Here is a 26,840-nt window from a genome sequence, read left to right as displayed (position 1 = left end):
GCAGCTGCTTAGACACTGTTTGTATTATTCCTCAGTTCTACTCTCAAATGGCAGAATGTGGCAACCCAAGAAAATATCTGCATTGCCGAATTCTCCAGTGAACAAACATCCATCACTGTTGTAACTGCTGAATTATATAGTGCTCATGTGCAAATCAGCAGTCCTTGAGGCGTATTTTTGTATCCAGTTGCTGGCACTCTGAGAGTCTCAGCGACTACCCTAGCCCCACTCTGCTGCCTCTGCAGGAGGAGTTGCAGATCTTTTTTGCTTTTCCCTTCTCTTGCCCTCAGCACCTGGCTTCCTGACAGTCTTGAGGACCATACTTATGTGCTTAACAGTTCCTCATGGAAACAAGTCTTTGTTCTCTTGCTTCCCCTCTGCTCTCTGCTGCCCTGCCCACATACTCCTCCAAGGGTAGGATACCACTCCAGTGTCCTCATCCAGGGCGTTTTGGGTTCTGCCCTATGGTCCAGGCAACCTAGCTTGTCCACCTGTGACCAGGATGTCATGCACCCATACAGACCACTCCCCTGGTTCTTGGGCCATTTCATTTCTGCTGGCTCTCTTCTACCTTTGCTCCACAGACAGATGGGTCATGACCAAGACATTCTGACACAACAGTTAACCTCTTAATTTCTATATATTCCACTCTATGCCAGAGGTCCTCATGTTTCCAAATGAGGAGCTATTCCCAAGGTTGTGGCCTCTTGTTTGGACCCAGAGCTCCTGTCCGATCATCCACTTCTACTACCACCACTTCTGGGCCTCCTGGTGCCAATTTGAAATGAAGGGTTGCTGGTGAAATGCAGGGATGTCTGAAATAGTTTCTTCCTATCTGGATTGGTTCTGCTGTGGGCAGTGGGCACTAGAAACTGTCCGTTGGTGATATTCAGCATAGCTTTGTTCTTTCTCTGTGTTTACCAGATATCTCCTCCAATCCTCCCTCCTTCCCATTGGCAAGTTGATTAGAGACAAGTTCTTGCTCCAAGCAGTGCACATCTTATTCAGTATTGGGGCAATTCATCTTGTTTCCTGAGAGGAATGACGCTACTATCTTGGTCTTCTCCCTTCTCAATACTTTTGTACAAAAGGCCAGTTTCAGAATGGAGATGCTCACCTTTCCATTATCGCCCAACAACTCGCTGTGCCCCGTGGGTTTGAAACAACCTATATGTGCCTATTTAGCCACAGCTGCATTGGGGCCTTCATTTTCTCCTGGGATCTCAGCATTTGACTGCAACCTGTTAGCCTCCCATCTGCACCGTGGGGCACGTGTGAGATGATAAAGAGCATTGTCAATGCCACGTGAGAGAGGATGAGATTCAGATTTTCATTCTCTGGATGAGCTGTTGATGAAGGTAAGGTCCTTCAGACTCACCCAGCTGGATCCTGGGCAAGTCCCAACAATCCTCAGTGCTCCTGGTTTCATCATGAATTGGGGTAGGAGCTTTCTTGTCCCTTCCCAAGACCGTGTCCATCTGGGGACTCTTTTCTTCAACTGCCAGGTTCTCTTACGTGAAGCTAAGGCAAAGAAGTCGCGCAGTGCAGCCAATCAGACATGCTCTTCATCTTCTAGGCCTCAGCGTATCAGTAGCGGACATCAATCAGTGATATGAGGCCTTTCAGTCATTCATTCTGTCAGGGTGGGATCACCGAGCAATCCCATCCATGACTTCAGAAGTGGCTCGTTAATCCACAGCTCTCTGAGAGCATCCTGCTGTCGTGTCCTCAAGTGCATGATTGACTCTACATTCACATGGGTCCCAAGACATGTCAGGGACTGTGGTTCCCATCAGAATAATTGTTTTCCAGGAGCTAAGCTCTATCGACCTGGCATTCAGTACAGCACTTGCAGCCACACACACAGTGTGCAACAAGTGAACAGCTGTGGTGTGTACATATTAACATGGGAGCCAGGGGCTTGTCCCTTGGACTCAAGGTCATCTGGACCCTCGCCAAGTTGAATGTTGAGGCAGACTGATTCAGTGTATCCACCATTTTCCAAAGAGATCGGATTAATAGATTCCAAGGCCAGAAGGAACAGTGTGGTCATCTAGTCCAGTGGTTCTCAACCAGGAGTACTGGTTGTGGGTACACAGAGGCCTTCCGGGGATACATCAACTCATCTAGATATTTGCCTTGTTATACAACAGGCAATATAAAAAGCACCAGCAAAGTCAATACAAACTAAGATTTCATTCAGACAACTTGTTTATAGTGACATTTCATTCTATAGAATATAGAGAAGTACAATATTTTCATTTCAGTTTATTTGTTTTATAATTGTATGGTAAAAATGAGAGAGTCAGCAATTTGTCAGTAGTGGTGGCTGTAACACTTTTCTATTTTTATGTCTGATTTTTGTAAGCAAGTAGTTTTGAAGTGAGAATTTTTAAGGGAGCACAGGCAGCAGCCCCGGCTGGGAGTGGGGACCTATGGCCTTGGCTACACTCGGGACTTCACAGCGCTGCCGCAGAGAGCTCTCGCAGCGCTGTATGTACTCCACCGCTCCGAGGGGAATAGCTTGCAGCGCTGCAGGCTCTGATTACACTGGCGCTTTACAGCTCTGTACTCGCTGCGCTCAGGGGGGTGTTTTTTCACACCCCTGAGCACAGCAAGTTGCAGTGCTGTACACCGCCAGTGTAGCCAAGGCCTAAGCCTCTCCTGGAGATGGAGTTATTAAGTCGGCGTAGAGGGACCTTATATCGGTGGGAACAAGGCTGTAGTGTGTACACTGACCTAATTAGGTTGACGTAAGGCACAAGGTGCCTTACGTCAACCTAACTGTACAGTGTAGACCAAGCCATACTTACCAATTTTTCCCTAAGCCCTTATTTTGTTAAACAGAACATTGGCAAGCAATAATTAAGGATTGGACAATCACTGACTGGCTATGCCAGACCTCTCCATATCTTCCCTTGGAATAGATGGGGAAGGGAAATGCTCTGCCATTTCAGAGAAGGCAGGGCAACCAACAATACAGCAGGCAGAGTGTTACAAAGTGTCAGATTGAGGTTATAGCATTGGATGTTCTTGCTAGAATCCAAGAGACCATTCAAATGATTTCTGGAAGAGAGTGTTCTTTTTATTATATCCCACTTGATTTGTATCTGAGCTGGGTCCCGAATCCAGTGAGGCACTGATCTGCTTAGCGTGTGTCCTCCTTTTTACTGTTTTGTTGCCTGCTTGTAGAGGTTTGTCTGCCTCTCCTAATGTAGAATGCTGGTGATTTCAGAAGTTAGTGAGGAACAAGGCTAAGAAACACTCTCATCATCATGACTTTAGGTAGATATATTATCTGAAAACCTGGATCCTGTTAGAAAGGTTCCTTGCTGTCTGGAAAACAAAGTGCTTGCTTGCCTGGTTTAGTCATTAAATGAATCTGTGGCTTGGTTGAAACTAGCAGTAATCAAGAAAAGCTGTTGAAATCCCAGAATCAATTTGATAGTTTGCAGGCATCTGTATTTGTAAACAGAGTGGCTGCTTTCTTTAGAATGTGAGCAGACCATGTATAGCCTTGTGCTTCCTTCCCTGTCCCTCTGTAGTGCCTCAGTGACAGGCATTTGGAACTAATTTGTTTCAAGGAGCCTCTTTCGCCCATCACCCCTCACTGAGCTTGCAGACCAGACAAGGGGGATGGTCTCTTTTTGAGGGCTGTGCTCTGTGAAATTCTGTGAAGATTTCCCAAAGCTGGAGATCAGGGAGCTGCTTCCAGCTGTTTATTTCATCTGCATTTCTTCAAGTGCCTTTCCTGAAATCAATACAGAGAAGAGTGAAGGGATTAATTGCAGCATTTGCTTGCTTGGCATATTTTCTGGAGGCTTTTAACACTTTGTTTTTCTTGGTTATATTTGTATGTTTTCAACGTAAAAACTATAACCGGATATAAGGACATTCCAATAACATACTCCCTTTTTTCCTGGATGGCAGGAACCTTTCTGTTTGGATCTTTAGTCCCGGGAGTGGTTCCTGGGTGGGTCCGAATCTTAAATCCACCTCCACCCCCATACATACACACCCAACCCCCAGAAATATAAGCCTTTCAACTAAATGCCTGATACACAAGACTCCTGTACTTTTTGTGAAGGTGTGGCCAGGAGCTGCTATTTTATCTGCCTGCTGTAATTTAGGGGGTGGGGGACTGGGAGGAAGGTGCTGTCTCACTTGCCCTGTGGGGAGGTGTTACTCCCATGTGTTATCTTAAAGGGCTGGCTAGTTTGCATGTTGAAATTCTAATGCAATACCTGCCGCACTAATTAAATGTAATTTCCCTTTGATAAGCTACTTACCAAGTAAAGGGGAAACATCCTGGATGAATCTGTTTAAAAGCTTTGCTCGATATCACAATTTATGTTAAGGAAAACATCATTGATATGAGGCAGGAGGGCTGGCCACAATGTTAGTTTTTGATTTTCTGTAGCTTGAATTGATTTGCATTTAGATCTTGTTTACAGTGTTTTTACTGGTAGTGAATTTATAGTTAAGATCCTTCTGAGATGTCTGGTACAACTGCCCTTTTATATACTTGTAATAACTGTAAAACCCTTTTCTGCAGTCTGTGTTGGAGGGAAGCTGACCTGGTGCCTCTGCGTGTCCTGCAGGCAAGGAGAAGCAATTGCAGACGTCCATAAGTGATGTCTGTCTGCCCTTGGGTTCATATACTGCCCCTCAGCTATGGCATGTTTCTATCTAGCTTTTCTAAGGTATCTCTCGCTATGGTTTCTAAAAGTCAGTCATGTGTTCAGATATTGAAATGTCTTTTCACGGCAGACTGACTTTATATTTTGCTGTTGCACTCTGTGCCAGTTGCATGGCCTTCATCAAACAATTGTCCTTAGAGGGGCTAGGAGATAATTTTTAATACCACTGTTGGTATAAGAGACCCTCAGTGGTGGATCCTGGGAATTCCTTCTGTGACAGTTGTGAGGACTCTGTTGGCCAGTTCCTCTGTGTAGCAATCTTAGAGGTCATTGTGACAGTTCTTTTGTATGACACCTTTCCCTGGTGCTGGTAGGAATGGTGAGTGCTGCTTCCAGAATGGGGGACACTGGCAAACCTCACGTTTCCTTTTTTCATTATGTTTGCATTTTAAACTGTTGCTCTCAATTAACTGTCTGGTAGATGTTACTGGAGACATTTAATGTCAAAATTTTTAATCTCTCACAATACACAGAAGCTGTGATTTTAAAATGGCCAAGTTTTCCTTGCAAGTCCAATCTAACTTGTCCAAATGAGCATGAACAGATACCATATATCTCAACTTTAGTAAGGCTTCTGATACCATCTCACATCACCTTCTCATAAGTAAACTAGGAAGTATAGTCTAGATGATCCTGCTATAAGGTGGGTGCACAACTGGTTAGAAAACCGTACTCAGAGAGTAATTGACAATGTTTCACAGTCAAGCTGACACCCCGGGGATGTGTCATGGGTCCTGTTCTATTCACTATCTTCACAAATTATTTAGATAATGGCATACAGAGTACACTTATAAAGTTTGTGGATGATACCAAGCTGGGAGGAGTTGCAAGTGCTTTGGAGGGCAGGATTAGAATTCAATGTGATCTTAAAAAACCTGGATAACCAGTCTGAAATAAATAGGATGAAATTAAATAAGGACAAATGCAAAGTACTACATTTAGGAAGAAATAATTGCACACATACAAAATGGGAAATGACTGTCTAGGAGAGAGTACTGCAGAAAAGGATCTGTGGGTTATTGTATAGATTACAAATTAAAAATAAGTCAGCAATATAATACTGTTTCAAATAAAGCGAACATCATTCTGGGATGTATTAGCAGGAGTGTTGTAGGCAAACCCAAGAAGTAATTCTTCCACTCTACTCAGCGCTGATAAGGCCTCAACTGGAGTACTGTGTCTAGTTCTGGGCACCACACTTCAAGAAGGATGTGTCCAAATTGGAAGAAGTCCAGAGGAGAGCAACAAACATTATTAAAGATCTAGAAAACATGACTTGTGAGGAGCTATTGAAAAAATTGGGTTTGTTTAGTCTAGAGAAGAGAAGACTGAGGGACACATGATAACAGTTTTCAGTTTGTAGAAGGTTGTGATAAAGAGGAGGGTGATAAATTATTCTCCTTATCCACTGAGGACAGGACAAGAAGTAATTGACTTAAATTGCAGCAAGCAAGATTTAGGTTAGACATTAGGGAAAAACTTCCTAATTGTAAGAATAGTTAAGCACTAGAACAAATTACCTAGAGAGGTTGTGGAATCTCTGTCTTTGGAGGATTGCAAGAACAAGTTAGATAAATACCTGTCAAAAATGATCTAGAAAATACTTAATCCTGCCTCAGTTCAGGGGACTGGACTAGATAATCAATCAAGGTCCCTTCCACTCCTACATTTCTATGATTCTGTGATTGTTGGAGGCCGTAAATTCAGAGATGTAGAACAAAATGTTATGCTGCTCTGATCTGAAACCCTATTCCTAGGACCAGTGTTGCAGTTGATAGATGACCAAAAATACATGTATTCTTTCTGTTTTGTGTTTTTACTTTAACTCATTTATTTTGCACTTAAGTATTAAACATATGAGATTTTTAATCCTAAACATACAAGGGAAAGGTATGCAGTCTTTCAGAGGAAGACCTGAATTTATATTCTGCAGTAGCAAGATTAGGTTTATACAATTTTAAATTAAAACCTGTATCTGGAAACAGTCTAGATTACACCTGTGTAGGTAAGATGGAAACAGTCTCACTTCTGATGATCAGAAGGATTTGGAGTTAGTATGTATAGAGGCATAGTCAGTTGAAATCTCTAGAAAGTTTTTTTCCAATTTCTTTGCAACTTTGTAGTCCTATCCTGTTTTCTAAAGTGCTAATTTCTGAGTAGGTTAGGTTAGGGATATATCAGCCATCCCTGAAATATTTGGAATAATCAGGTCTTTAAAGGAAATTGCCAACTTTAATGGACAAATAAATGTTAAGTGGTGTAAGTCAAATTATGCCGTTCGTATTTTAAGAAAAAGTATTTTATTATAGGTTAGATGAAAAGTGAAATACTCAGCCCAAAGATTCCATTTCAAAGGAGAATTCCCAACATGCTTCTAAGTATTTTCAGTTTTTCTCTCCTGCACTGCAGTGTCTTTCCAGTTTTTACAAAATCCATGCCATTCTTTTCATATGCACGTTTGTGCACAATGGGGCATTTCTGATGCGCGTTACAGCTGCGGTTTGCATGAATGGATGCATCGTCTGTGCTGTGGGTCTTCAAAACTGCCATATTCACAGCAGTGCACAGGAGTCAAAAGACCTAGAAACTCAGATTGCTAGAGCCCTGTGTCTAGGTGGTTTAAGTCTATTTAATATCTGCCAGTAGCAACTTACACTCCTTATGTGTTAGTCCACGCTACGAAGTCTTGGCCAGTACAGTTCTACCAGCAAAGCCTCCTAGTGGAGATGCAGTTTGTACCAACCAAAGGAGTTCTTTTGACAGGATAAACTACCTCCCCAAATGACATTAGCTTTCTTAGCAAAAGGGCTCTTTCCAGAGTAAGCTGTGTATAGGCCACTGGAGGGGGAGGAGGGAAGAAAGGTTGCTGGCATGACTGTTGGCTGGGTGTGATTTGCTTTTCACACTCCTAGCCAACAAAGCCATGCCAGCAAAACTTTTTAGTGTAGACCTGGTCCATGTAACAGTTACTAGTGTACCGCCAGTGGGAGTTGACAGCTTTGTTTAGATTATTGGAATATAGGAAGAAGAGAGTACTCATGTGTGCATTGCATTTTTTTCATATCAGAATATATAAATGTGCAAACGGGGATGAGAGGGTGTCTTCTTATTAGCTTTTTAAAAAATAGTCTGTAAACTTAAATTCCCTGACATCTGCAGAATGTGACAAATCTGCTTATACCTGCAGATGACAGACTGCTGTTCCCTTTCAAACTCTCTAGATGTTTTATTTTTTTGGAGGATCAAATTTTGATCGGCTGCCTTTATAGTGTTGTGTGGAGTGATTTTATTGCTTTCCTTACATGCGACACAGCTAGGAGTTAACTTTTTGACTTCTGCAGAGAACAGAATAGTCTGTCCAAAGATGATCTGCTCTTCCAGGGAAGCCACTTCTGCCTAAAACCGCTGCTTTTAGCCTGACACAATGATAAAGTTGACACACACACGCTGGCATCTGACCACACAGTCTATTGAGAAGGACTGTGGACTGAGCAGTTCTGAGGATTTGCTGTCAGATTATCAAATCAATCCCCAATTTCAGCCTTTTGATTAGACTCTTTGAAACACAAGTGTAGGTTAAATCCAGGTGGGAGGAAAGTTGGTTAGCTTTGCTTCTTTGTAATCTGTTTCACTTTCAGCTGCAAAAGATGCTGGCATTGTTCTTGTGAGTTCTGTAGTGCTAGTCTCTCAGCACTAAACACAACCAGGCACAACATTTAGTGCATGAGAGACCAGCCTTTGTTTTATCATATATTTGAATACTAAACCTTTCTGTTCACCTGATAAGTAATCTTTTTCGCTCTTTAATGCCAAAACATCCTTGTAGATTTTGTTCTAATCTCTTGTTTAAAGGCAACTCCACCATTTGGGCATTATTATCAGATAATTGACAGCACATGATATTTAAATATGCCTAGGGAATTGCTGAAGGTCATGTAGCATAGGATAATGAGTGCACATTTTTATTTGGCTGACTATAACAGTAAAATTTAGCACTACATGAAGTATTATTATATGCTTTCCTGGCTTCTTAATGTATCTAGCAGGGAGCTTGCTGGGTTTGATACTTCAGTACAGAACTAAGGCTGCTGTGAAAATCTGACTCCATGGGACAATTACCCACATGCGTGGTAGATGTAAATATCGTAAACAAGAGAACTCTGTTTTAATATTCGTTGTCAGCCTAAGAATCAGCAAGCTGTCATTTCTAAAGGCATCCTTTTTCAGGAGGGAGGGAGGCACATGATAATGTGTTCATCTAAAGCTTAATTTTTCACAGACTACATCAGTGGGGTTAGAACAGCTTTCTCTGAAGGGTTAGCTGGAGAATTGTTTCAATATGAGCCACATCTTCCCAGTTGTGAAGGCACTCATTACATTTCTTTAAACTGCTGCTTTTTGAGGAGGAAAGTGGAATCAAAGGGTACCAAACCATGTGCAGAGCTGTTGTACCTTTCTCCCAAAAGACAGTCAATTAAGGTATTCACTTGAGAAATTGGAATGAAGGAGGGGTAGACCACTTGTCCCTTTAGAGGGAACTTGGACTTTTGGATTATATCCCTACAGTGTCTGCTGCACCAGTAGATACTATGGTGTCCTAGGCGCTTTATAAATAAATGGGTAATGAACAATGAAGTAAAAATGTAACACGTTCTTCAAACAGACTGAAGTATTGGTGTTTCACAAACATAAGACTGCGTCATTAGTGTTTTGACGTGGAAAAGGCAATTATGTGTTGAAAATCTTTAGCACAGGGCTTGAAACATTTACTAGTCAGAAGGTTTAACCATCTAGCCAGAGGCTGATATGAAAGGCTGAGTTTCAGGGTAGATTGCAAGGATTCTAACTCGTGTGTTGTTCGTAGACCCTGCTCAGGGGTTCTATCTTTTATATTAATCTCTATCGAGTAGGTGACAGCAAATATGAACTTCTCTCTTCTATCCTTTAACCATTAAAAGGGAGAAGGAACTTTATTCTCCCATGCTCTGCTGGTGGTTGTGAAGGGAAGAGGGGTGTCTGAGCTGTTTTGCCTGGGCCTCTGCCTCCTGAAAGTGAAGGGGACAGGAAAGGTCTCTGTTACTTTGTACCTTTGCCAGCTCCCATTTTTGGAGTGTCCATCCCTATTGCTTGCTCCAGTGCCTGACTCTGCTGCTCCTCAGCGCTTTCCAAGACAGTGGCCACAGCATGAAGCTGGTTGTTTTTCTTGATAGTTTCAGAGAGGGTTCTCAAGTGTAGCCATGAAACTGGCTAGAGGCTAGTCAGTTTCCCTTCTGGTTCTAGGGTAAATTATGAGCAGCATTAGAGGCTGCAGTCGCTTGCAGGCTTGGGTAGACAGTACTGCATTGGTCCACAGATGGAACATTATCTTTGCAGCCTAATGTTGGGAAACGTCCTCTTTAAAATTAAAGCTTAAATTCTGCAGAAATTGGTAGCTTAGAGGCCCCTCGTCTTCAGGGAAAATTTCTGATTTGCCTATGGCAAGTGAGTTGTTTCAAACCTTGGTTAGAAATAAGAGGTGTTATAAACTCAAGCAAAGAGGATAAACAGGTATTTCATGTCGGCTAATAGAGCTCTTGAGTAGCATTGCAGCAAGGAGCTGTGAAATCTGGTTGTGCTGTGTCACCTGTTTGGAAAATATTGTCTTTATTTTGCTGCCTTCTCTTACCACCATAGTCCTCCTGTGTTAGGCATATTCGGTTCTTTGCAATTAGAGCATCATTGTCTGTGTAGAAACAGGGTGTTCAGGTGAAGGTGGCATACACCAGTCCTTCAGAATCTCCATCCCTGGACTGCGATATTAGAAAGGCCTTTCAGGGTGTTGCCTGCCAATGCTAGAGGAGACTAGACTCTGAAATGCAGCCAGCCTTACCAGCATGTTCCAGAATGTATTTGGCTGCCTCTTGTGTTTACAAACACTTCTTGCTGGGATACAGAAAATGTAAATATTTCCAAAGTACCCTACTTGGTAGAACATTTGGGGCTAGAAGAAATTCTTTTCCAAATCGTGTTCTCTTACTCTTTTTATTAAAAGCAATAGCAGTGTGTTTGGCAGAAATCAGCAGAGGACCAGGAGAGGCCCAGAACTCAGTAGCAGGGCATTCTGCAAGTCAGCACCGAGATGCACTGACAGAGCTATGTGAGGCCAGGACTGGAATAGCAGAGGATGTGATTGCAGTGCTTCGGTGAAAGTGAATTGGCAGAGGTCCTACAACTAAATATCAAGTGGTAGAGGTGTTGGGAAGTCCTGGATAGCTCTGAGTAGTCAGGATTCTATGGCCATGTCTACACCGGAAAATTATGTTGACCTAAGTTACGTCAGCAATACAGTTGCTGCAGTTAGTACATTGCTTGTGCACGTGCACACTTTGTTCCTTGTGCCAGCGATGCGTGTCTCCCCAGGAGCGCTTGTATCGATGCAGAGTGCAGCATATCCCACTGTACAACTCGCCATCATCCAGGGCAGGGTGTTTTGGGAAGTTTTTACAGTACTTGATGGGGCCAAAATGAGTCACGCAGGGGTGACTGGGAGCATGGGGTCAGCGTCCCATAATGCAGTGTTCTCCATCCCATAATTTCATATGCATCCCATAATATAGATTCATAGATTCATAGATTCATAGACTTTAAGGTCAGAAGGGACCATTATGATCATCTGGTCTGACCCCCTGCACGCTGCAGGCCATAAAACCGTCCCCGCCCCTTCCCTGGACTCTGCTGCTGAAGTCCCCAATCCTGTTATTAGTGACCTCAATCGGCAGAGACCCTCCTGCTAGAGATCCCTGCCCCATGCTGCGGAGGAAGGCGAAAAACCTCCAGAGGCTCAGCCAATCTGCCCTGGAGGAAAATTCCTTCCCGACCCCAAATATGGCGATCAGTAAGACCCCGAGCATATAGGCAAGAGTCTCCATCCTGACCCCTTTTAGTCATTATGCTATTCACCTACCATTGCTTGGTTTTCCTTGACAACTATGTTTTACCATTAAACCATTCCCTCCATAAACTTATCTAACTTAATCTTAAAGCCAGACAAGTCCCTCGCCCCCACCGTTTCCCTCGGAAGGCCGTTCCAATATTTCACCCCTCTAACGGTCAGAAACCTTCGTCTAATTTCAAGCCTGAACTTCCCCACGGCCAGTTTATATCCATTCGTTCTCGTATCCACGTTAGTACTAAGCTGGAATAATTCATCTCCCTCCCTTGTATTAATCCCTCTAATATATTTAAAGATAGCAATCATATCCCCCCTCAGCCTTCGCTTTGTCAGACTAAACAACCCAAGCTCCTCTAGTCTCCTTTCATACGACAGGTTTTCCATTCCTCTGATCATCCTAGTGGCCCTTCTCTGCACCCGTTCCAGTTTGAGTTCATCTTTTTTAAACATTGGAGACCAGAACTGCACACAGTACTCCAAATGAGGTCTCACCAGCGCCTTGTACAACGGAAGCAGGACCTCCTTATCCCTACTAGATATACCTCGCCTAATGCATCCCAAGACAGCATTGGCTTTTTTCACCGCCACGTCACACTGTCGACTCATAGTCATCCTGCGGTCTACAAGGACCCCTAGGTCCTTCTCCTCTTCCGTTACTTCTAACCAATGCGTCCCCATCTTGTAACTAAAATTGTTATTGGTCATCCCCAAATGCATCACCTTACACTTTTCACTATTAAATTTCATCCTATTTCTGACACTCCAATTCACAAGTTCATTCAAGTCTCCCTGCAGGATATCCCTATCCTCTTCCGAATTTACAACGCCTCCCACCTTCGTATCATCCGCAAACTTTACCAGCCTACTCCTGCAATCGGTTCCGAGGTCAGTTATAAATAGATTAAATAAAATGGGTCCCAAAACCGAACCTTGGGGAACTCCACTGGTAACCTCCCTCCAACCTGACAGTTCACCCTTCAATACGACCCGCTGCATTCTCCCCATTAACCAATTCCTTATCCATCCCTGGATTTTCAAATCGATCCCCATGTTTTTCAGTTTAACCAATAATTCCTCATGGGGTACAGTATCAAACGCTTTACTGAAATCCAGGATATTAGGTCCACCGCATTTCCCTTATCTAATAAATCCGTTACTTTCTCAAAGAAGGAGATCAGATTCGTTTGGCACGATCTGCCCTTCGTAAAACCATGTTGTAAATTATCGCAATTGCCACTACCCTCCAGGTCCTCAACTAGTTTCTCCTTCAAAATTTTCTCTAACAGCTTGCACACTACAGATGTTAAACTAACAGGCCTGTAGTTACCCGGATCACTTTTTTTCCCTTTTTTGAAAATAGGAACCACATTAGCTATTCTCCAGTCTAACGGGACCACCCCCGAGTTTACAGATTCATTAAATATTATCGCTAACGGGCCTGCTATTTCCCGCGCCAATTCCTTCAATATTCTCGGATGAAGATCGTCCGGTCCTCCCGACTTAGCCCCATTAAGGCGTTCAAGTTTTGTTTCTACCTCGGATACGGTAATCCCCCATCCCGAACGCCCCTCTGTAATGGTGCTAGTATCCCTAATCCCTTCATTGGCCTCATTAAACACCGACGCAAAATATTCATTGAGATATTGCGCCATGCCTAGATTGTCTTTAATCTCCTCTCCGGCAATAGTCCTCAGCGGTCCCACTTCTTCTTTCTTTGCTTTCTTCCTGTTTATGTGGCTGTAAAACCTCTTACTATTGCTTTTAATTCCCCTCGCTAGGTCCAATTCTACACGGCCTTTGGCCTTTCTCACTCTATCTCTACATTCTCTGACTTCACTTTGGTACATTTCCTTACTGATCCCTCCCCTCTTCCACTCTTTGTACGCTTTCTGTTTTTTCCTAATCGCCCCTTTGAGTCGGTCGCTCATCCAGCTCGGTCTAAATCTCTTGCTTGGTAATCTTTTTCCCTTTTTGGGGATACAGGCCTCCGACAGCTCATGCATCTTTAACTTAAAGTAATCCCAGGCTTCTTCTACCTTTAAATCCATTAATACGTTTGCCCAATCCACTTCCCTTACCAGTCCCCTTAATTTGTTAAAATTGGCCTTTTTAAAATTATAAACCCTAGTCTTTGACTTAATTCTGTTACTCCTTCCCTGTATTTTAAACCGAATTAGCTCATGATCACTGGAGCCCAAATTGTCCCCTACTACCACTTCCTCAACGAGGTCCTCACTACTTACCAGAATCAAATCTAAAATATCTTGTGCCTTCTTTTCAAAATCCCCACAAACCTGGGCGTCCCTCCTCGCTCTCCACCATCTCGGTCAGCAGCATGGCATGTGCACAGCTCTGCACTATTGTCATGAGTGTTGCAAGCACAGGGTGCATGACCCTGCAGAATTTGCAGAGCTGCAAGAGGAGCAGATGGGAACATAACGATTCCTTGGAGGCTAGATTGCTGTGGGACATTATAAGAAGCAATTAAGAATTGTTGGTGATATTCATGGAGCAGTTGCAGACGGTGGAGCGCTGTTCTGGGCCCGAGAAACAAGCACTGACTGGTGGGATTGTGTTGTCATGCAGGTTTGGGATGATGAGCAGTGGCTGCAGAACTTTTGGATGCCCAAGGCCATGTTCCTGGATCTGTAGTGCCAAACTCACCTCAGTCCTCCAGTACAGAGACACCAAAATAAGATCCACACTGACAGTGGAGAAGTGAGTGGCAATTGCACTGCGGAAACTTGCAACTCCAGATAGCTACCCGTCAGTCAGGAATCAATTTGGAGTTGGGAAATTCACCGCAGGGGCAGGGCCATTAATTGCCTCCCAGTGCAGGACATAGTGGATGGATTTGCAGCAGTGGAGTTCCTGAACAGCGGTGGGGTGATAGATGACACGCGTATCCCTATTTTAGCACCAACACACCTTGCCACAGAATACGTCAACAGAAAGGGCCATGTTTCTGTGGTGGATCACCAGGGACATTTTACTGACATCAGTGTGGGCTGGTTAGGGAAGGTGCACAATGCGCACATCTTTAAGAACACAGGACTGTTCAGAAAGCTGCAAGCAGGGAGTTTCTTTCCTAACCAATGGATTCCCATTGGTGATATTGAAATGCTAATAGTGATCCTGGGAGACCCAGCCTACCTCTTACTCCCGTGGCTCATGAAGTCGTACACAGGCCATCTCAACAGCACCAAGGTTCGTTTCAACTACAGGCTCACCAGATGAATGTGCCGTTGGTCATTTGAAGGGTTTCTGGTGCTGTTTACTTACAAGATTGGACCTCAGTGAGAAAAATATCCCAATGGTTATAGCTGCCTGCTGTGTCCTGTATAATATCTGTGACGCAAAGGGGGCGAAGTTTCTGCCAGGGTGGAGGTGGAGTGACTGTCTGCTAAATTTGAACAGCCAGATATCAGGGATGTAAGAAGAGCTCAACGCACAGCTATACGGCTTAGGGAGTCTTTGAAAGACCCTTTAAATAGCAAGTCAGAGTAGTGTGCGGTGGTGTAGTGTGCTCTACCTGGCCTTGCTCTTTTGCAACCCGGTATAAATCTTGTAGTGTTTGCACTGTATGCTGGAATATGACATTGTCATTGCACCTATAAATATTGTCCGTGAATGGTGTTATGGGTTCTGTGAAAAAGTGAAGTGGCAGGTAATTGGTGGGTGTCAGACCAGCTCAGCATCAGACAGCACATGTTGTCAACTAATAAAGGTGAATTTTGTTCCAAAAAATAGAATCTTATTCTGTAACATGAACCAGGCAATTAAAAAAAATATGAAAACTTCCTAAGTTTTGTTCCCTTAATTTATTAAGGGGAAAGAACATTCCATTTCAGGTACACGTACGCCCACCGTGGCTTTCACGGGTCATTGTATGCTGAGAAGCTGTGATTGTCTTTAATGTCCCCCCTGGGTGGAGCGGTAAGGGAGGTGCACCGGCCCCTGAGGCCATGTGGAATGTTGAGGGGGTGTAGGGAGGTTCCAATACTGAGTTCTCTATGGGCTGCAGAGGAAGACCAGGCTGGGATTGTTGAACCTGCAGGTCTGCCAGAGTCTGCAGCATCTCTCTTTGCTCTCTGAGAAGTGCAAGCATTTCCTGCTGCTGCTGCACATCCCTCTCCTTTTCCTGCGCTTTTCTTCTCTCCGCGCTATCCTCCTCCATGCTGTGTGTAGGGGGGATCCTCCAGGCCTTGGGCTCATTCTCTGATGCAGCACAGGCTTGCAGGATCTCCTGAAACATGTCCTCCCGAGTCCTCTTCTTTCTCCTTCTTATCTGGCTGAGGCGTTCTGTGGGTGTGGAGGGGGAGGCCCTGAAAGCCACAATGGCAGCAGCTGCAGATACATCACACACAGGTACCACTGTCAGTGTATTCACAACAGAAATCAAAACTTAAGATACTGAACTCCCTCCCCTTGCTCCCCAAAACTTGTAAGTACTACAGTCTCACTTCTGCTTGGGATTGATAGAGCAAGCGCCAGTCACATACCAGCTGTGGTATGACCCTCGAGGAGGGTTGGGGAATGAAGGGGGACTAGCTTGCTGGCATAATTCTAGTAGTATAGGCCAATGGCACTGAATATTGGCAGTGTTCCACAGAACAGTTGTGATTTTTAGCTGATATCTCACCCCTGAGGGTAACAGAGGCAGAGAGAGCACAGCTGCTGCTGGCATCCCCATGCTGCCTGGTCCCGTATGCTTCTAGCCTGCATACTGCAGTGGTGCCTGCTGAAGTAATAGCTGAGTGGCATGGGGAAGTGTCCTTCTGAGGCAGAAGAAATCAGGCAGCCCTCCCCAGAAACTTTGGCAGAGGATTGCTGAGTACCTCCATGGAAGTGTCATCGAGATCTCTACGGAGGATTCACGGGACATCCCAGTGCACATAAACAAATTGCTCCACGTGGCCCCCTCTGCCTCGCTCTAACGGGGAATGAAAAGCACACAGCGTGGCCTCCTCTGCCTCTCGTGGTTGTTCCACTGCCTCTTCGAGCACAAGTAAAACAGAGTAAATCAGCAGATGTGTCCTGCTACTTTGGGGGTTCCAGCCCTGTAATTTCAAAGAAAACACTTACCAGAGGTTCCTTCCCCTGCACCAGGCTCACCCGTGCTGGACTGTGGGGACTGCCTGGACTGCAGTGGAGTCAAAAACACGTCCTGGTTTGCTGTGCAGCTGGATCCCCTGGTCGCCTGCCCCCCATACTCCTCCTCCTCGCTGTTCACAACAGAGGCCTGTGACTTGGAAATATCCACAGAGCTTTTGGGGGGGCAAGGGGCAGTCTTCACTGAGGATGGGCATGGAGCTCTTTGTAAAAGCAGCAGATCTGTGGCTCAGCACCGTATCGATCGTTGGTCTTCTTGGCCTACTGCTTCACCTGCCGCAGCTTTCACATGGCACTGCTGCAGATCCCTGTCATAGTCCTCCTCCTGCATCCCCTGAGCAATCTGTTCATAGGTGTCTACATTTCTACGGCTGGATCGGACCTGTGCCTGCGCAGCCTCTTCACTTTACAGACCCAGGAGATCCACCACTTCCCGTGTACTCCACGCTGGAGCATGTCTGCAGCGTGTAGCCGGCATGGTCAGCTGAGCAGTTACACTCAGTAATGGAGAGCTGCTAGGTGTACTCACCAAGACGGCCAATCAGGAAAAGGAATTTCAAAAATTTGTAGGCTTTAAAGGGGAGGGGCAGCTTCCTGTCTACCTGACTGCTGGGCAACGGAGTTCTCAACAGTGACCAGAGTGGTCTGTGTGTGACAGCTCCTGGAGGCCAGTAACAGTCAGCGTAAGTAATTCAGTGTCTACACTATTGCTGCATTGACCTAATTACGCCGACGATGACTCTATGCTGCTTGGGGAGGTAGCGTTATTAAGTCAGCGTAGTGGGGCACTTACGTCTCCAGGAGCCAAATTTAAGAACATAACATAAGAAAGGCCGTACCAGGTCAGACCAAAGGTCCATCTAGCCCAGTATCCTGTCTACCGACAGTGGCCAATGCCAAGTGCCCCAGAGGGAGTGAAACTAACAGGCAATGATCAAGTGAGCTCTCTCCTGCCATCCATCTCCACCCTCTGACAGACAGAGGCTAGGGACACCATTCCTTACCAGTCCTGGCTAATAGCCATTAATGGACTTAACCACCATGAATTTATCCAGTTCTGTTTTAAACTCTGTTATAGTCCTAGCCTTCACAACCTCCTCAGGTAAGGTGACTGTGCGCTGCGTGAAGAAGAACTTCCTTTTATTTGTTTTAAACCTGCTGCCTATTAATTTAATTTGATGACCCCTAGTTCTTGTATTATGGGAATAAGTAAATAACTTTTCCTTATCCACTTTCTCCACATCACTCATGATTTTATATACCTCTATCATATCCCCCCTTAGTCTCCTCTTTTCCAAGCTGAAGAGTCCTAGCCTCTTTAATCTCTCCTCATCTGGGACCCTTTCCAAACCCTTAATCATTTTAGTTGCCCTTTTCTGAACCTTTTCTAGTGCCAGTATATCTTTTTTGAGATGAGGAGACCACATCTGTACACAGTATTCGAGATGAGGGCGTACCCTTGATTTATATAAGGGCAATAATATATTCTCAGTCTTATTCTCTGTCCTCTTTTTAATGATCCTAACATCCTGTTTTGCTTAAGTGAAGACACATCCACAGCTAGGTCAATGTAAGCTGCCTTGCATCGACCTGACCATGTAGTGTAGACCAGGGCTTAGCCACTCACATTTAAGCTACAAAGTTTAGCAAAACTGAAGTTGTGAGAGCATTGTACACTTAGTTTGCACTATTCTTGTCTCTGTTCTAGGAGTGGAAAATAAGTGATATTTGGAGAGTGGAGAATGGCTACAGGAACACACAAATATTTTTCTTCTCTGTGAATAATACTATCATATAAGCAAATGCATTTGATAATATCAGGGTCCTGCATTGGTTGCCTAGAGTATGAGAGTATGATCACTCTTGTGATCATCTTAATCCAAAGAAATAAATTTTCTGACTAGTTCAGTTTAATATTTAGAAGTAGAATATGCATTTAATCAAAGTGAGGCTGAGTGCTGCCCGAGGGAGATGCTTACTGATTTCCCAAGATATCTTTGTCACATGCAAATATTCTGTGAACGGCAACAGTTGAGGAGGGGAGAGACTTGATCCAGGTGTCACAATAGCCACTCCAGCAATCTCCCAAAGCAGAGACACTCGGTCAAAATTGACTGCCTTCTACGTCTCAAGTGTGTGCCTAGGGGAGGGATGGGCAAACTTTTTGGCCCTCGGGCCACATCTGGGTGGGGAAATTGCATGCAGGCTTATGAATGTAGGGCTTGGGCAGGAGGTTGGGGTGCAGGAGGGAGTGCGGAGTGTGGAAGGGGGTGCAGTGTGCAGGAGGAGGCTTAGGGCAAGGGGTTGGGGTGCAGGGAAGAGTGTGGGAGGGGGCTCAGGGCAGGGGGTTGGGGTGCAGGAGGGATGCAGGGTGCGGCAGGCATGTGGGGTGCGGGCTCCAGCCCAGCACCACTTACTGTGAGCAGCTCTGGGGTGGCAGCTGCATGCAGCGGGGCTAAGGCGGGCTCCTTGCCTGCCCTGGCCCTGCACTGCGCCTCTCCTGGAAGCGGCCAGCACCACGTCCCTGCAGCCCCAGCAGGCGAGGGGAGCAGAGGGCTCCGTGCGCTGCCCTCGCCTGTGGGTACCTCCCCTGAAGCTCCCATTGGCTGCAGTTCCCCATTCCTGGCCAATGAGAGCTGCGGGGGGCGGTGCCTGCAGGCGAGGGCAGCGCGTGGAGCCCTCTGCCTCCTCCATCCTCAGGGGCTGCAGGGATGTGGTGCCAGCCACTTCAGGGAGCAGTGCAGGACCCGCGGCATGACGGGGGTGGCAATCCTGTGGGCCAGATCTAAAGCCCTGATGGGCTGGATCCGGCCCACAAGCCTTAGACTGCCCACCCCTGGCCTAGAGCATATGGGCCAGAAGCATCCCCATTGCTGAGTCCTCCCACCCTTGCTCCTGCCATGTCATCACAGCTTGGTTTAAGGATGATTTTCTCTGCCCTGCTTTGCAATGTTTGGTTCATTGGATCTTTAATCCTGTTTTAATTGTTCTGTATGTGACTGTTTTTGAAATTGAACAGTGGAGAGATTGAGGTTTAAGTGTTTGGTATGTCCTTGTGAAATTCTTGCGGTGTTTTCCTTGTGCTGTGGATATAAAAATGTAATTTCAGAAATCAAGAGGAACTTTTTGTTTGTTTATCCTCTTCCTTCACTCTCCTGTCAGAGTTTGCATTTGGTGCATAGGTGTCTTTAACAGAAATTTAAAACCAGAGTAAGTGAGTTTGTATTCCTTAGGTAGCTGTATCTCCTTGACTGAGAAGAGGATCAGTTCCTCATTGTTAAACTGCATGTTTTTTTGTTTTTTTATTAGTATCTGTTGCAAGTGTTCTTCAGAGGCACAGCGTGAACCGTTCAACCAGTGATACGGTCCAGCTGAAGAGAGTTGTCAGGGCAGGAGAACATTTAGAGAAGGATGGAGTGCAGATGGATTCCTCAAAAGTAACGTCACCTGTTATGATTGCTTTGAAATCCTATACTCTTTACTTATGCTTACCCAGAGTTTACATTCACGTTTGAGTATTAGAGGCCAGAGCTAAGCTGTAAGTAATCCCTCCTGTATACATGCTTAAGTGCATAATTTTAACTAAACATAACAGTTGGGACTAACCCCTTTCCTGTATTCTCAATGGAAAGTTCACAGCCGTGTACATTTTAATAGGAGAGTGCTTATCTTCTTCAGTCCTCTGGAACTGAGAGGAATCAAAGGCACCCATCTGTTTGGTGTTATCCTTTTGGAATTCATTCTGCCATCTCAAATGGATACCCAAAGAATTCCTCTTAACAGTGTTCTGCAGTGCTGCAGAGGTGGGGACTGCCTTATGTCTTTCTATATCAGCACCAAGCAGTTCTTTAATTTTACTTTTCTTTGGGTGCTCTACTGGAAGAGGAGGAAGGGAGAGTAGTGCTGGTTCTCTCCTTGCCCAGCACACGGACACGTCTACTTTCAAATAATGGGGCTCCATGGGCCATGAGAGAAGTGTTAGGAGTTTTTTTTCTTTTGACTTTCACATCAACTCTGTCACTAAGAGAGGGAGCTGAGAGTTTGTATCAAGCGAATGAATGAATGCAGTGATTGATGTATCTTTCCATAGGGGCAGACTGGAACTGTCCCTTCTGCAGCCATGGCTTCCTTGCTCAGCTAGAGGGGTTGCTAGGAGCATGGAGAGAGACTGAGTGGCACTCCCTGTCCTTATTGGCTCTGTGGGTGGTACATTGAACTGGATCCCAAATTCCTGCAATACTGCTAGTGTGCTGGATGGAAAGCCCACATTAATGTTAAGTATTGTTATTGGTCCAGCAACCCTCTTCTGCAAGTCTCCTGCTCCTCCTGCTTTTTGCGTCCTCTCTCCTTAAAAGTTTTTATTCTCTTTTCTGCCTCCTTAAACTTTCTCCTCCACGCAGAATCCTGCTTGTGCTCTTGCTCCTGCAGGTAATGCTCTCCTAGCAGCAGCAGCCATGGGATGAAATGATGCCTCTAGGTCACTGCAGGAGTGATATCTCAAGCTGAACCTCTGCTGTTTCTGGGGGCGCAGGGAGAATGGGAGCTGAAGGAAAGAGAGAGAACTTCTCTCTTTCCCACTACTCTTCCCCAAGTAGTGGTGGCAGAGAATTATTCCTGTGTTACTTCCGCACGATGCCTACCCAGCCATATCTGAGTGTGTCATGATGAAACTGCAGAATTTTGCTGAGTTGCTTTTCCCGAGGACGTCCTCTGTGCAAGAACAGCAGGATAGCTGCGATCCTTCCCCTATAGAGGAATTGTGTGACCCTGTATGGGGAGCGTGGGGTTCCTACAACAAATTCAGCCCTGCCAGTTGCAAGGAATGGACAAAATTGAACATTTTAATTATAAAAATAACTTAAGGGCTTTGTTTCTCTCTTGCAGACTAGTATGTGGCAAATATTGCATTATTGGTAGGATTAATCTGGGAAGTTTTTTCTTTTCCTTCTCTTCGGCCCATTTTACATGATCAGCTGATGTGAAAGAGGAATTGATTAATCAGATTGTCTTTTATAAGACATACTGTCTGTAGTAGTCCTTAAATGCATTATAAATTGCTGCGCTATATTTAAATGTATTGCTGGAAAAATCTAGTGGCAGCCAGGAGAGTACCTGGCAAACAGTACACTAGAAGGTGGTGGTACATTTTAATTGGGTTACCCAAAAAAGTATCCATCTCTTTGCCGGCGGGGAAGGCCTGACCTATCCATCATTCTCACCCCGATGTAAGAAGTTATATCTGCCTCCATAGTGCCAACTGTCGTATCAAACTTGACAGGAGGATTATACTTCGTGGTGTTTCTTTACTATTCAAAACTGACCATTATTCAGGGGGCAAAAATGGAAAATGTGAATTGTGACATTGTGACTTGCTATGCCTTGCTGTTTAGGACAAACTTGTTCAAATTATTTCCTTGCCCTAGAAACCTGTTCTGAGACCTAATGGAATATAGAACTAAGGTTCTGCCAGAGCACATTTAAACTGACAACCGGAAAGTTTGCTTGCTAGGAAAAGAACAAGCTGGCTTGCCATCTCAAGGTAGGGCTTAGCATGAGAGTACTCATACCTGTGGATTGCCAGACTGCCCCAGATCCTGGAGAGGACTCACAGGACTCTCTCTACATAAAATAAAATAAAATAAAATAAAATAAAATACATAAAATAACTTACTGAGAACTGAAAAACTTTGGATACTCTATACCAGCCTTAAAAATTCTGCACAGCCTACTTGCTTGAGAAGGGCTGTTTTTTGACAGATGAGGGAAATATTAGTTTTTTGTTATCATAGTAACAGATAAATAGATCTTTATCAAGAATTCTTAAAACTACAATACTCACCTGGGGAAGTGGGGAAACAGATTGACAGAGCGAGACGGATACCCAGACGTCACCTACTACAGGACAAGTATCAGAGGGGTAGCCGTGTTAGTCTGTATCCACAAAAACAACAAGGAGTCCAGTGGAACCTCGTGGGTAAAAAACCCACTTATTCAGATGCATTGACAGGCCCACAAGGAAAATAACAGAACACCACTGGCTACCACGTACATCCCCCAGCTAAAACCTCTCCAGCACATCATCAACGATCTACAACCTATCCTGGAAGACGATCCCTCACTCTCACAGACCTTGGGAGGCAGGCCAGTCCTCGCTTACAGACAGCCCCCCAACCTGAAGCAAATGCTCACCAGCAACTACAGACCACACCACTGAAACACTAACCAAGGAACCAATCCCTGTAACAAACCCTGTTGCCTACTCTGTCCCCATATCTACTCTAGCAGCACCATCAGAGGACCCAGCCACACCATCAGGGGCTCATTCACCTGCACATCTACTAATGTGATATATGCCATCATGTGCCAGCAATGCCCCTCTGCCACGTACAGTACATTGGCCAAACCGGACAGTCTCTATGTAAAAGAATAAATGGACACACATCAGACATCAGGAATGATAACATACAAAAGCCAGTAGGAGAACACTTCAATCTCCCTGGACGTTCAATAACAGATTTAAAAGTAGCCATCCTTCAACAAAAAAAAACTTCCAGAACAGACTTCAAAGAGAAACTGCAGAGCTACAATTCATTTGCAAATTTAACACCATTAATTTGGGCTTAAATAGGGACTGGGAATGGCTGGCTCACTACAAAAACAATTTCCCCCCCTCTTGGTGTTGATACCTCCTCATCAATTATTGGGAGTGGACCACATCCACCCTGACTGAATTGGCCTTGTCAACACTAGTTCTCTACTTGTAAGGTAACTCCCTTCTCTTCATGTGCCAGTATATTTATGCCTGTATCTGCAATTTTCACTCTGTGCAGCTGAAGAAGTGGGGGTTTTACCCATGAAAACTTATGCCCAAATAAATCTGTTAGTCTTTAAGGTGCCGCCGGACTCCTTATTGTTTTTGTAGATAAGTAGATCTTGTGTCTTGGCTGGTAAATTTGCATGACAGTTTGTTACTAATTCCAGAATAGTCCTAGAATTCATGCAGTGCCATCACTCTGTTTTAGTTGCCTGTAAATAGAATGGTCTTTTTTAAACAATACATTACCACTTGAAATGGAAGCTTTCTAGTTCTGAGATGTATAAACAATCTGAGATACCATGTTTAGATGTATGTGATAGACCAGTGCACAATTTATTTGCCAAATACCATTGCTTTCAGCATATATGTCAGCAGTAAAAGAGAAAATACAGGTTATACTAGTTATACCCTACTCTGTAGAAAACTCCAGAGAGTTTAGTAAACTGGGATGCTGAAACAAAACATATGTCATAGGAGAAGAAAACTGTATGAAATCCCTCTCGATACAGTACTTCGTGTTTCTTGGTGCTATTTTGTGTGTAGAACCAGGCACAGAATCATATAGTTACGGATTTTGGGGGGGGACCACCTGTATGGGAGGCACACACAACCCCTGGCAGGGGCAAGATTAGGGGGAGTTGCAGGGAGTCCCTGCAATAGAGGGGAATGGAAGGGTGGCCTACAGGAAATTGGAGGGATGGTGATGCAAGGAGCCCCTGGAGAGTACAGTGGGCTCGACGGACACAAGCTATGCATGTGCAACCTCTGTAGGTGCAGGTCAGATTTTCCAGTTTTGGCTACACCAGTAATACTCAGACCTCAGTGGTTCAGGAGCCAAATTAGCAACCAATATTACTTGAAAGAGCCATGGTAGTGTGAATTCATTGTTTCATTTACTATAGTGCTATTCATATTTAAACAGCATGACAGGAAATACTGAGTTTATATATATTTTCATATTCCTTCGCACAGCAAAGAAGTTAATAACAGTGCAAGTTGATAACATAATTGGTTAATAACATAGTAAAAGCATCCTGATTGGTTAATAACTTTGGTTGTTAATTAAATGACACGGGGATTTAATAGCATGTGCTGCAAGGAGCCACAGCAGACTCATTAAAGAGATACTCGCAGCTCACGAGCTGCAGTCTGTCTCATTGGGCTACACTTTTGAAAATAAGGGCACTTGTTTTGGTGCCTAAATATGGATGTAGGAGTCTATGGTTAATGACAAACGCCCTGTGAAGCCCAATCTTGGGCAGAGGCCTGGTCTGTTACATCTACACCTGACAGAGTTCAGTATGTCTGTGAGACGTTGGCAGCACCTGTCTTGTCTTGCTAATGAATTGAGCAGAGGTGCAACACAGATGATTTTAATGCACACTGTTGCTACTGAAGTGTTAGTTGCCTAGTGCCCATTGTCCCCTCACCAGGCGGGCAGAGCTGCCTTTCCCTTTTTGGCCTTAGTGCTCCATGCTGTCAGTGCTAGTCACATGTGACCATGACTCCAAACTGCTGGCATGTCTGTGGAGATCAAAGTGTGACTCCAGCATTAGCGAATGTTGTCAGAGGGAGCTGCATGGAATTCTTCCTCTCAGATAATAGAAGAAAAGAACCACACAGGGCTGGGAGCGAGTCATGCTAGCATGCTATGTCTATGCAGCTGCTGGGAGCGAGTCATGCTAGCACGCTCAAAAAAGCCATGTGGACGTTCCAGCTCGGGCTGGAGCTCAGGTTCTGAAGTCTAGGAAGGGGCGTGGGCTTCAGAGCTTGAGCTCCAGCCCAAGCCCAAATATCAAAGCAACTCTACGCAGTTATTTTTAGTGTATTAGCATGAGCCCCACTAACACAAGTCTGTTGACCCAGGCTGCGAGACCTGTTCCCAGCAGTTGTGTAGACATACCCACACAGTGTGGAACATCACTGGACAAAGGGCCAAATCCATGTTCATGCCTAGGTCCAATGGAACTGGCGTGTGGGACTAAATGGAAAGGGGATGTACTAGACAGTTAGAGGGGTATGGATGGGAATGCTACACCTCCTCCACCCAATGTGCGGGTGACCCAGAGATCTAGTGAGGATGCTAAAGGTTCTGTGGCACATTATTAGAGTAGGTTTTTGCCCTTGTGTGCCTCCAAAGATTTCTGTGTAGGCTGGCTGCTGCCATCTACCCTGGGAATGGCTGCCCATCAGTGGTGTTCTCTGTAGTTGGGACACAGTCTAAGGTCTTGTCTACACTGGCACTTTACAGTGCTGCAACTTTCTCGCTCAGGGGGGTGAAAAAACACCCCCCTGGGCGCTGCAAGTTTCAGCGCTGTGAAGTGCCAGTGTAGCCAGTGCACCAGCACTGGTAGCTATTCCCCTCATGGAGGTGGTTTTTTTAGAGCTATGCTGCAACTACACAAGCCAAGACAGCGCTTTAACATTGCCAGTGAAGACGTGCCCTTAGAAGTTCCTATTGTTGGTGAAAGAGGGCAATGAAAGAGGGGATGAAAGAGGCAATATACAATATTGCATTAAATATGACTCTTCTTTCATTTACCTGCTGTGCCGCACGGTTACAGTCAAGCTCTTGTGATACATAGCCCTACATCCAGTCTAGCCTAGAGCTGTACAGTGAAGTATTGTAGTATCGTCTGATTATACCATCATAATGTCTGTGCCTGTTCCTTGTTTCTACTTATTAACCTATGTTCTTTGCAGCTCACCTCTCATTGCTATCTCTGCCGCCATTACTACAAGATCCTTTATTGTATTTAATATGAAGAAAACCTATAAAATAGCTGCAGATTCTTGCTGGTTCAGACTGCGGGAATAGCAGAAATTAAGATTGTCATCTGAATTGTACTGTATTTTATTTTTTTCAGGCATGGGCCGTGGAGAGAGCCAGTTAACCCTTACTATGTCAACACAGGATATGCTCTGGCACCAGCCACCAGTGCGAATGACAGTGAGCAGCAGAGCATGTCTAGTGATGCAGACACCATGTCGTTGACAGATAGCAGTGTGTAAGTAACTTACCTGGGCAGGGGACTGAGCATGACATGGAGTAAAGGAGACATTGTGTATCTATTTCCTGGCCGCTGGAATTGACTGCAGATTTAATTTCTCAGATTCCAGCCTGTGGCTTTGGCTATGTAAAGAGGTCAGTGCCCTAGATGTTGGGATTAATCATTCTGGGGAGGAATATCTAACTGTTAAGTAGCTGACATGGGATATACCAGACATGTGACCAATCTAGCTCCAATGCATTCCTGTTACGGTTTCCTTTTTAGATGTA

General features: G+C 44.8%; 1 protein-coding gene across 4 annotated transcripts in view; it reads left to right on the top strand.

The window, feature by feature from the left end:
• AXIN1 (axin 1) overlaps positions 1-26,840 on the top strand; it is a 179,310-nt gene that overhangs the window by 55,784 nt on the left and 96,686 nt on the right. For all 4 annotated transcript variants that reach the window (XM_065559851.1, XM_065559849.1, XM_065559850.1 and 1 more), the window contains exon 3: positions 26,428-26,568. In XM_065559851.1, coding sequence (XP_065415923.1) covers positions 26,428-26,568 — 141 coding nt within the window. The remainder of the gene's footprint in view (positions 1-26,427; positions 26,569-26,840) is intronic.

The sequence above is a fragment of the Chrysemys picta genome, chromosome 10 (assembly GCF_011386835.1).
Source record: "Chrysemys picta bellii isolate R12L10 chromosome 10, ASM1138683v2, whole genome shotgun sequence".
Classification (NCBI taxonomy): domain Eukaryota; kingdom Metazoa; phylum Chordata; order Testudines; family Emydidae; genus Chrysemys; species Chrysemys picta.
This window is presented reverse-complemented; position numbering and strand designations above follow the sequence as displayed.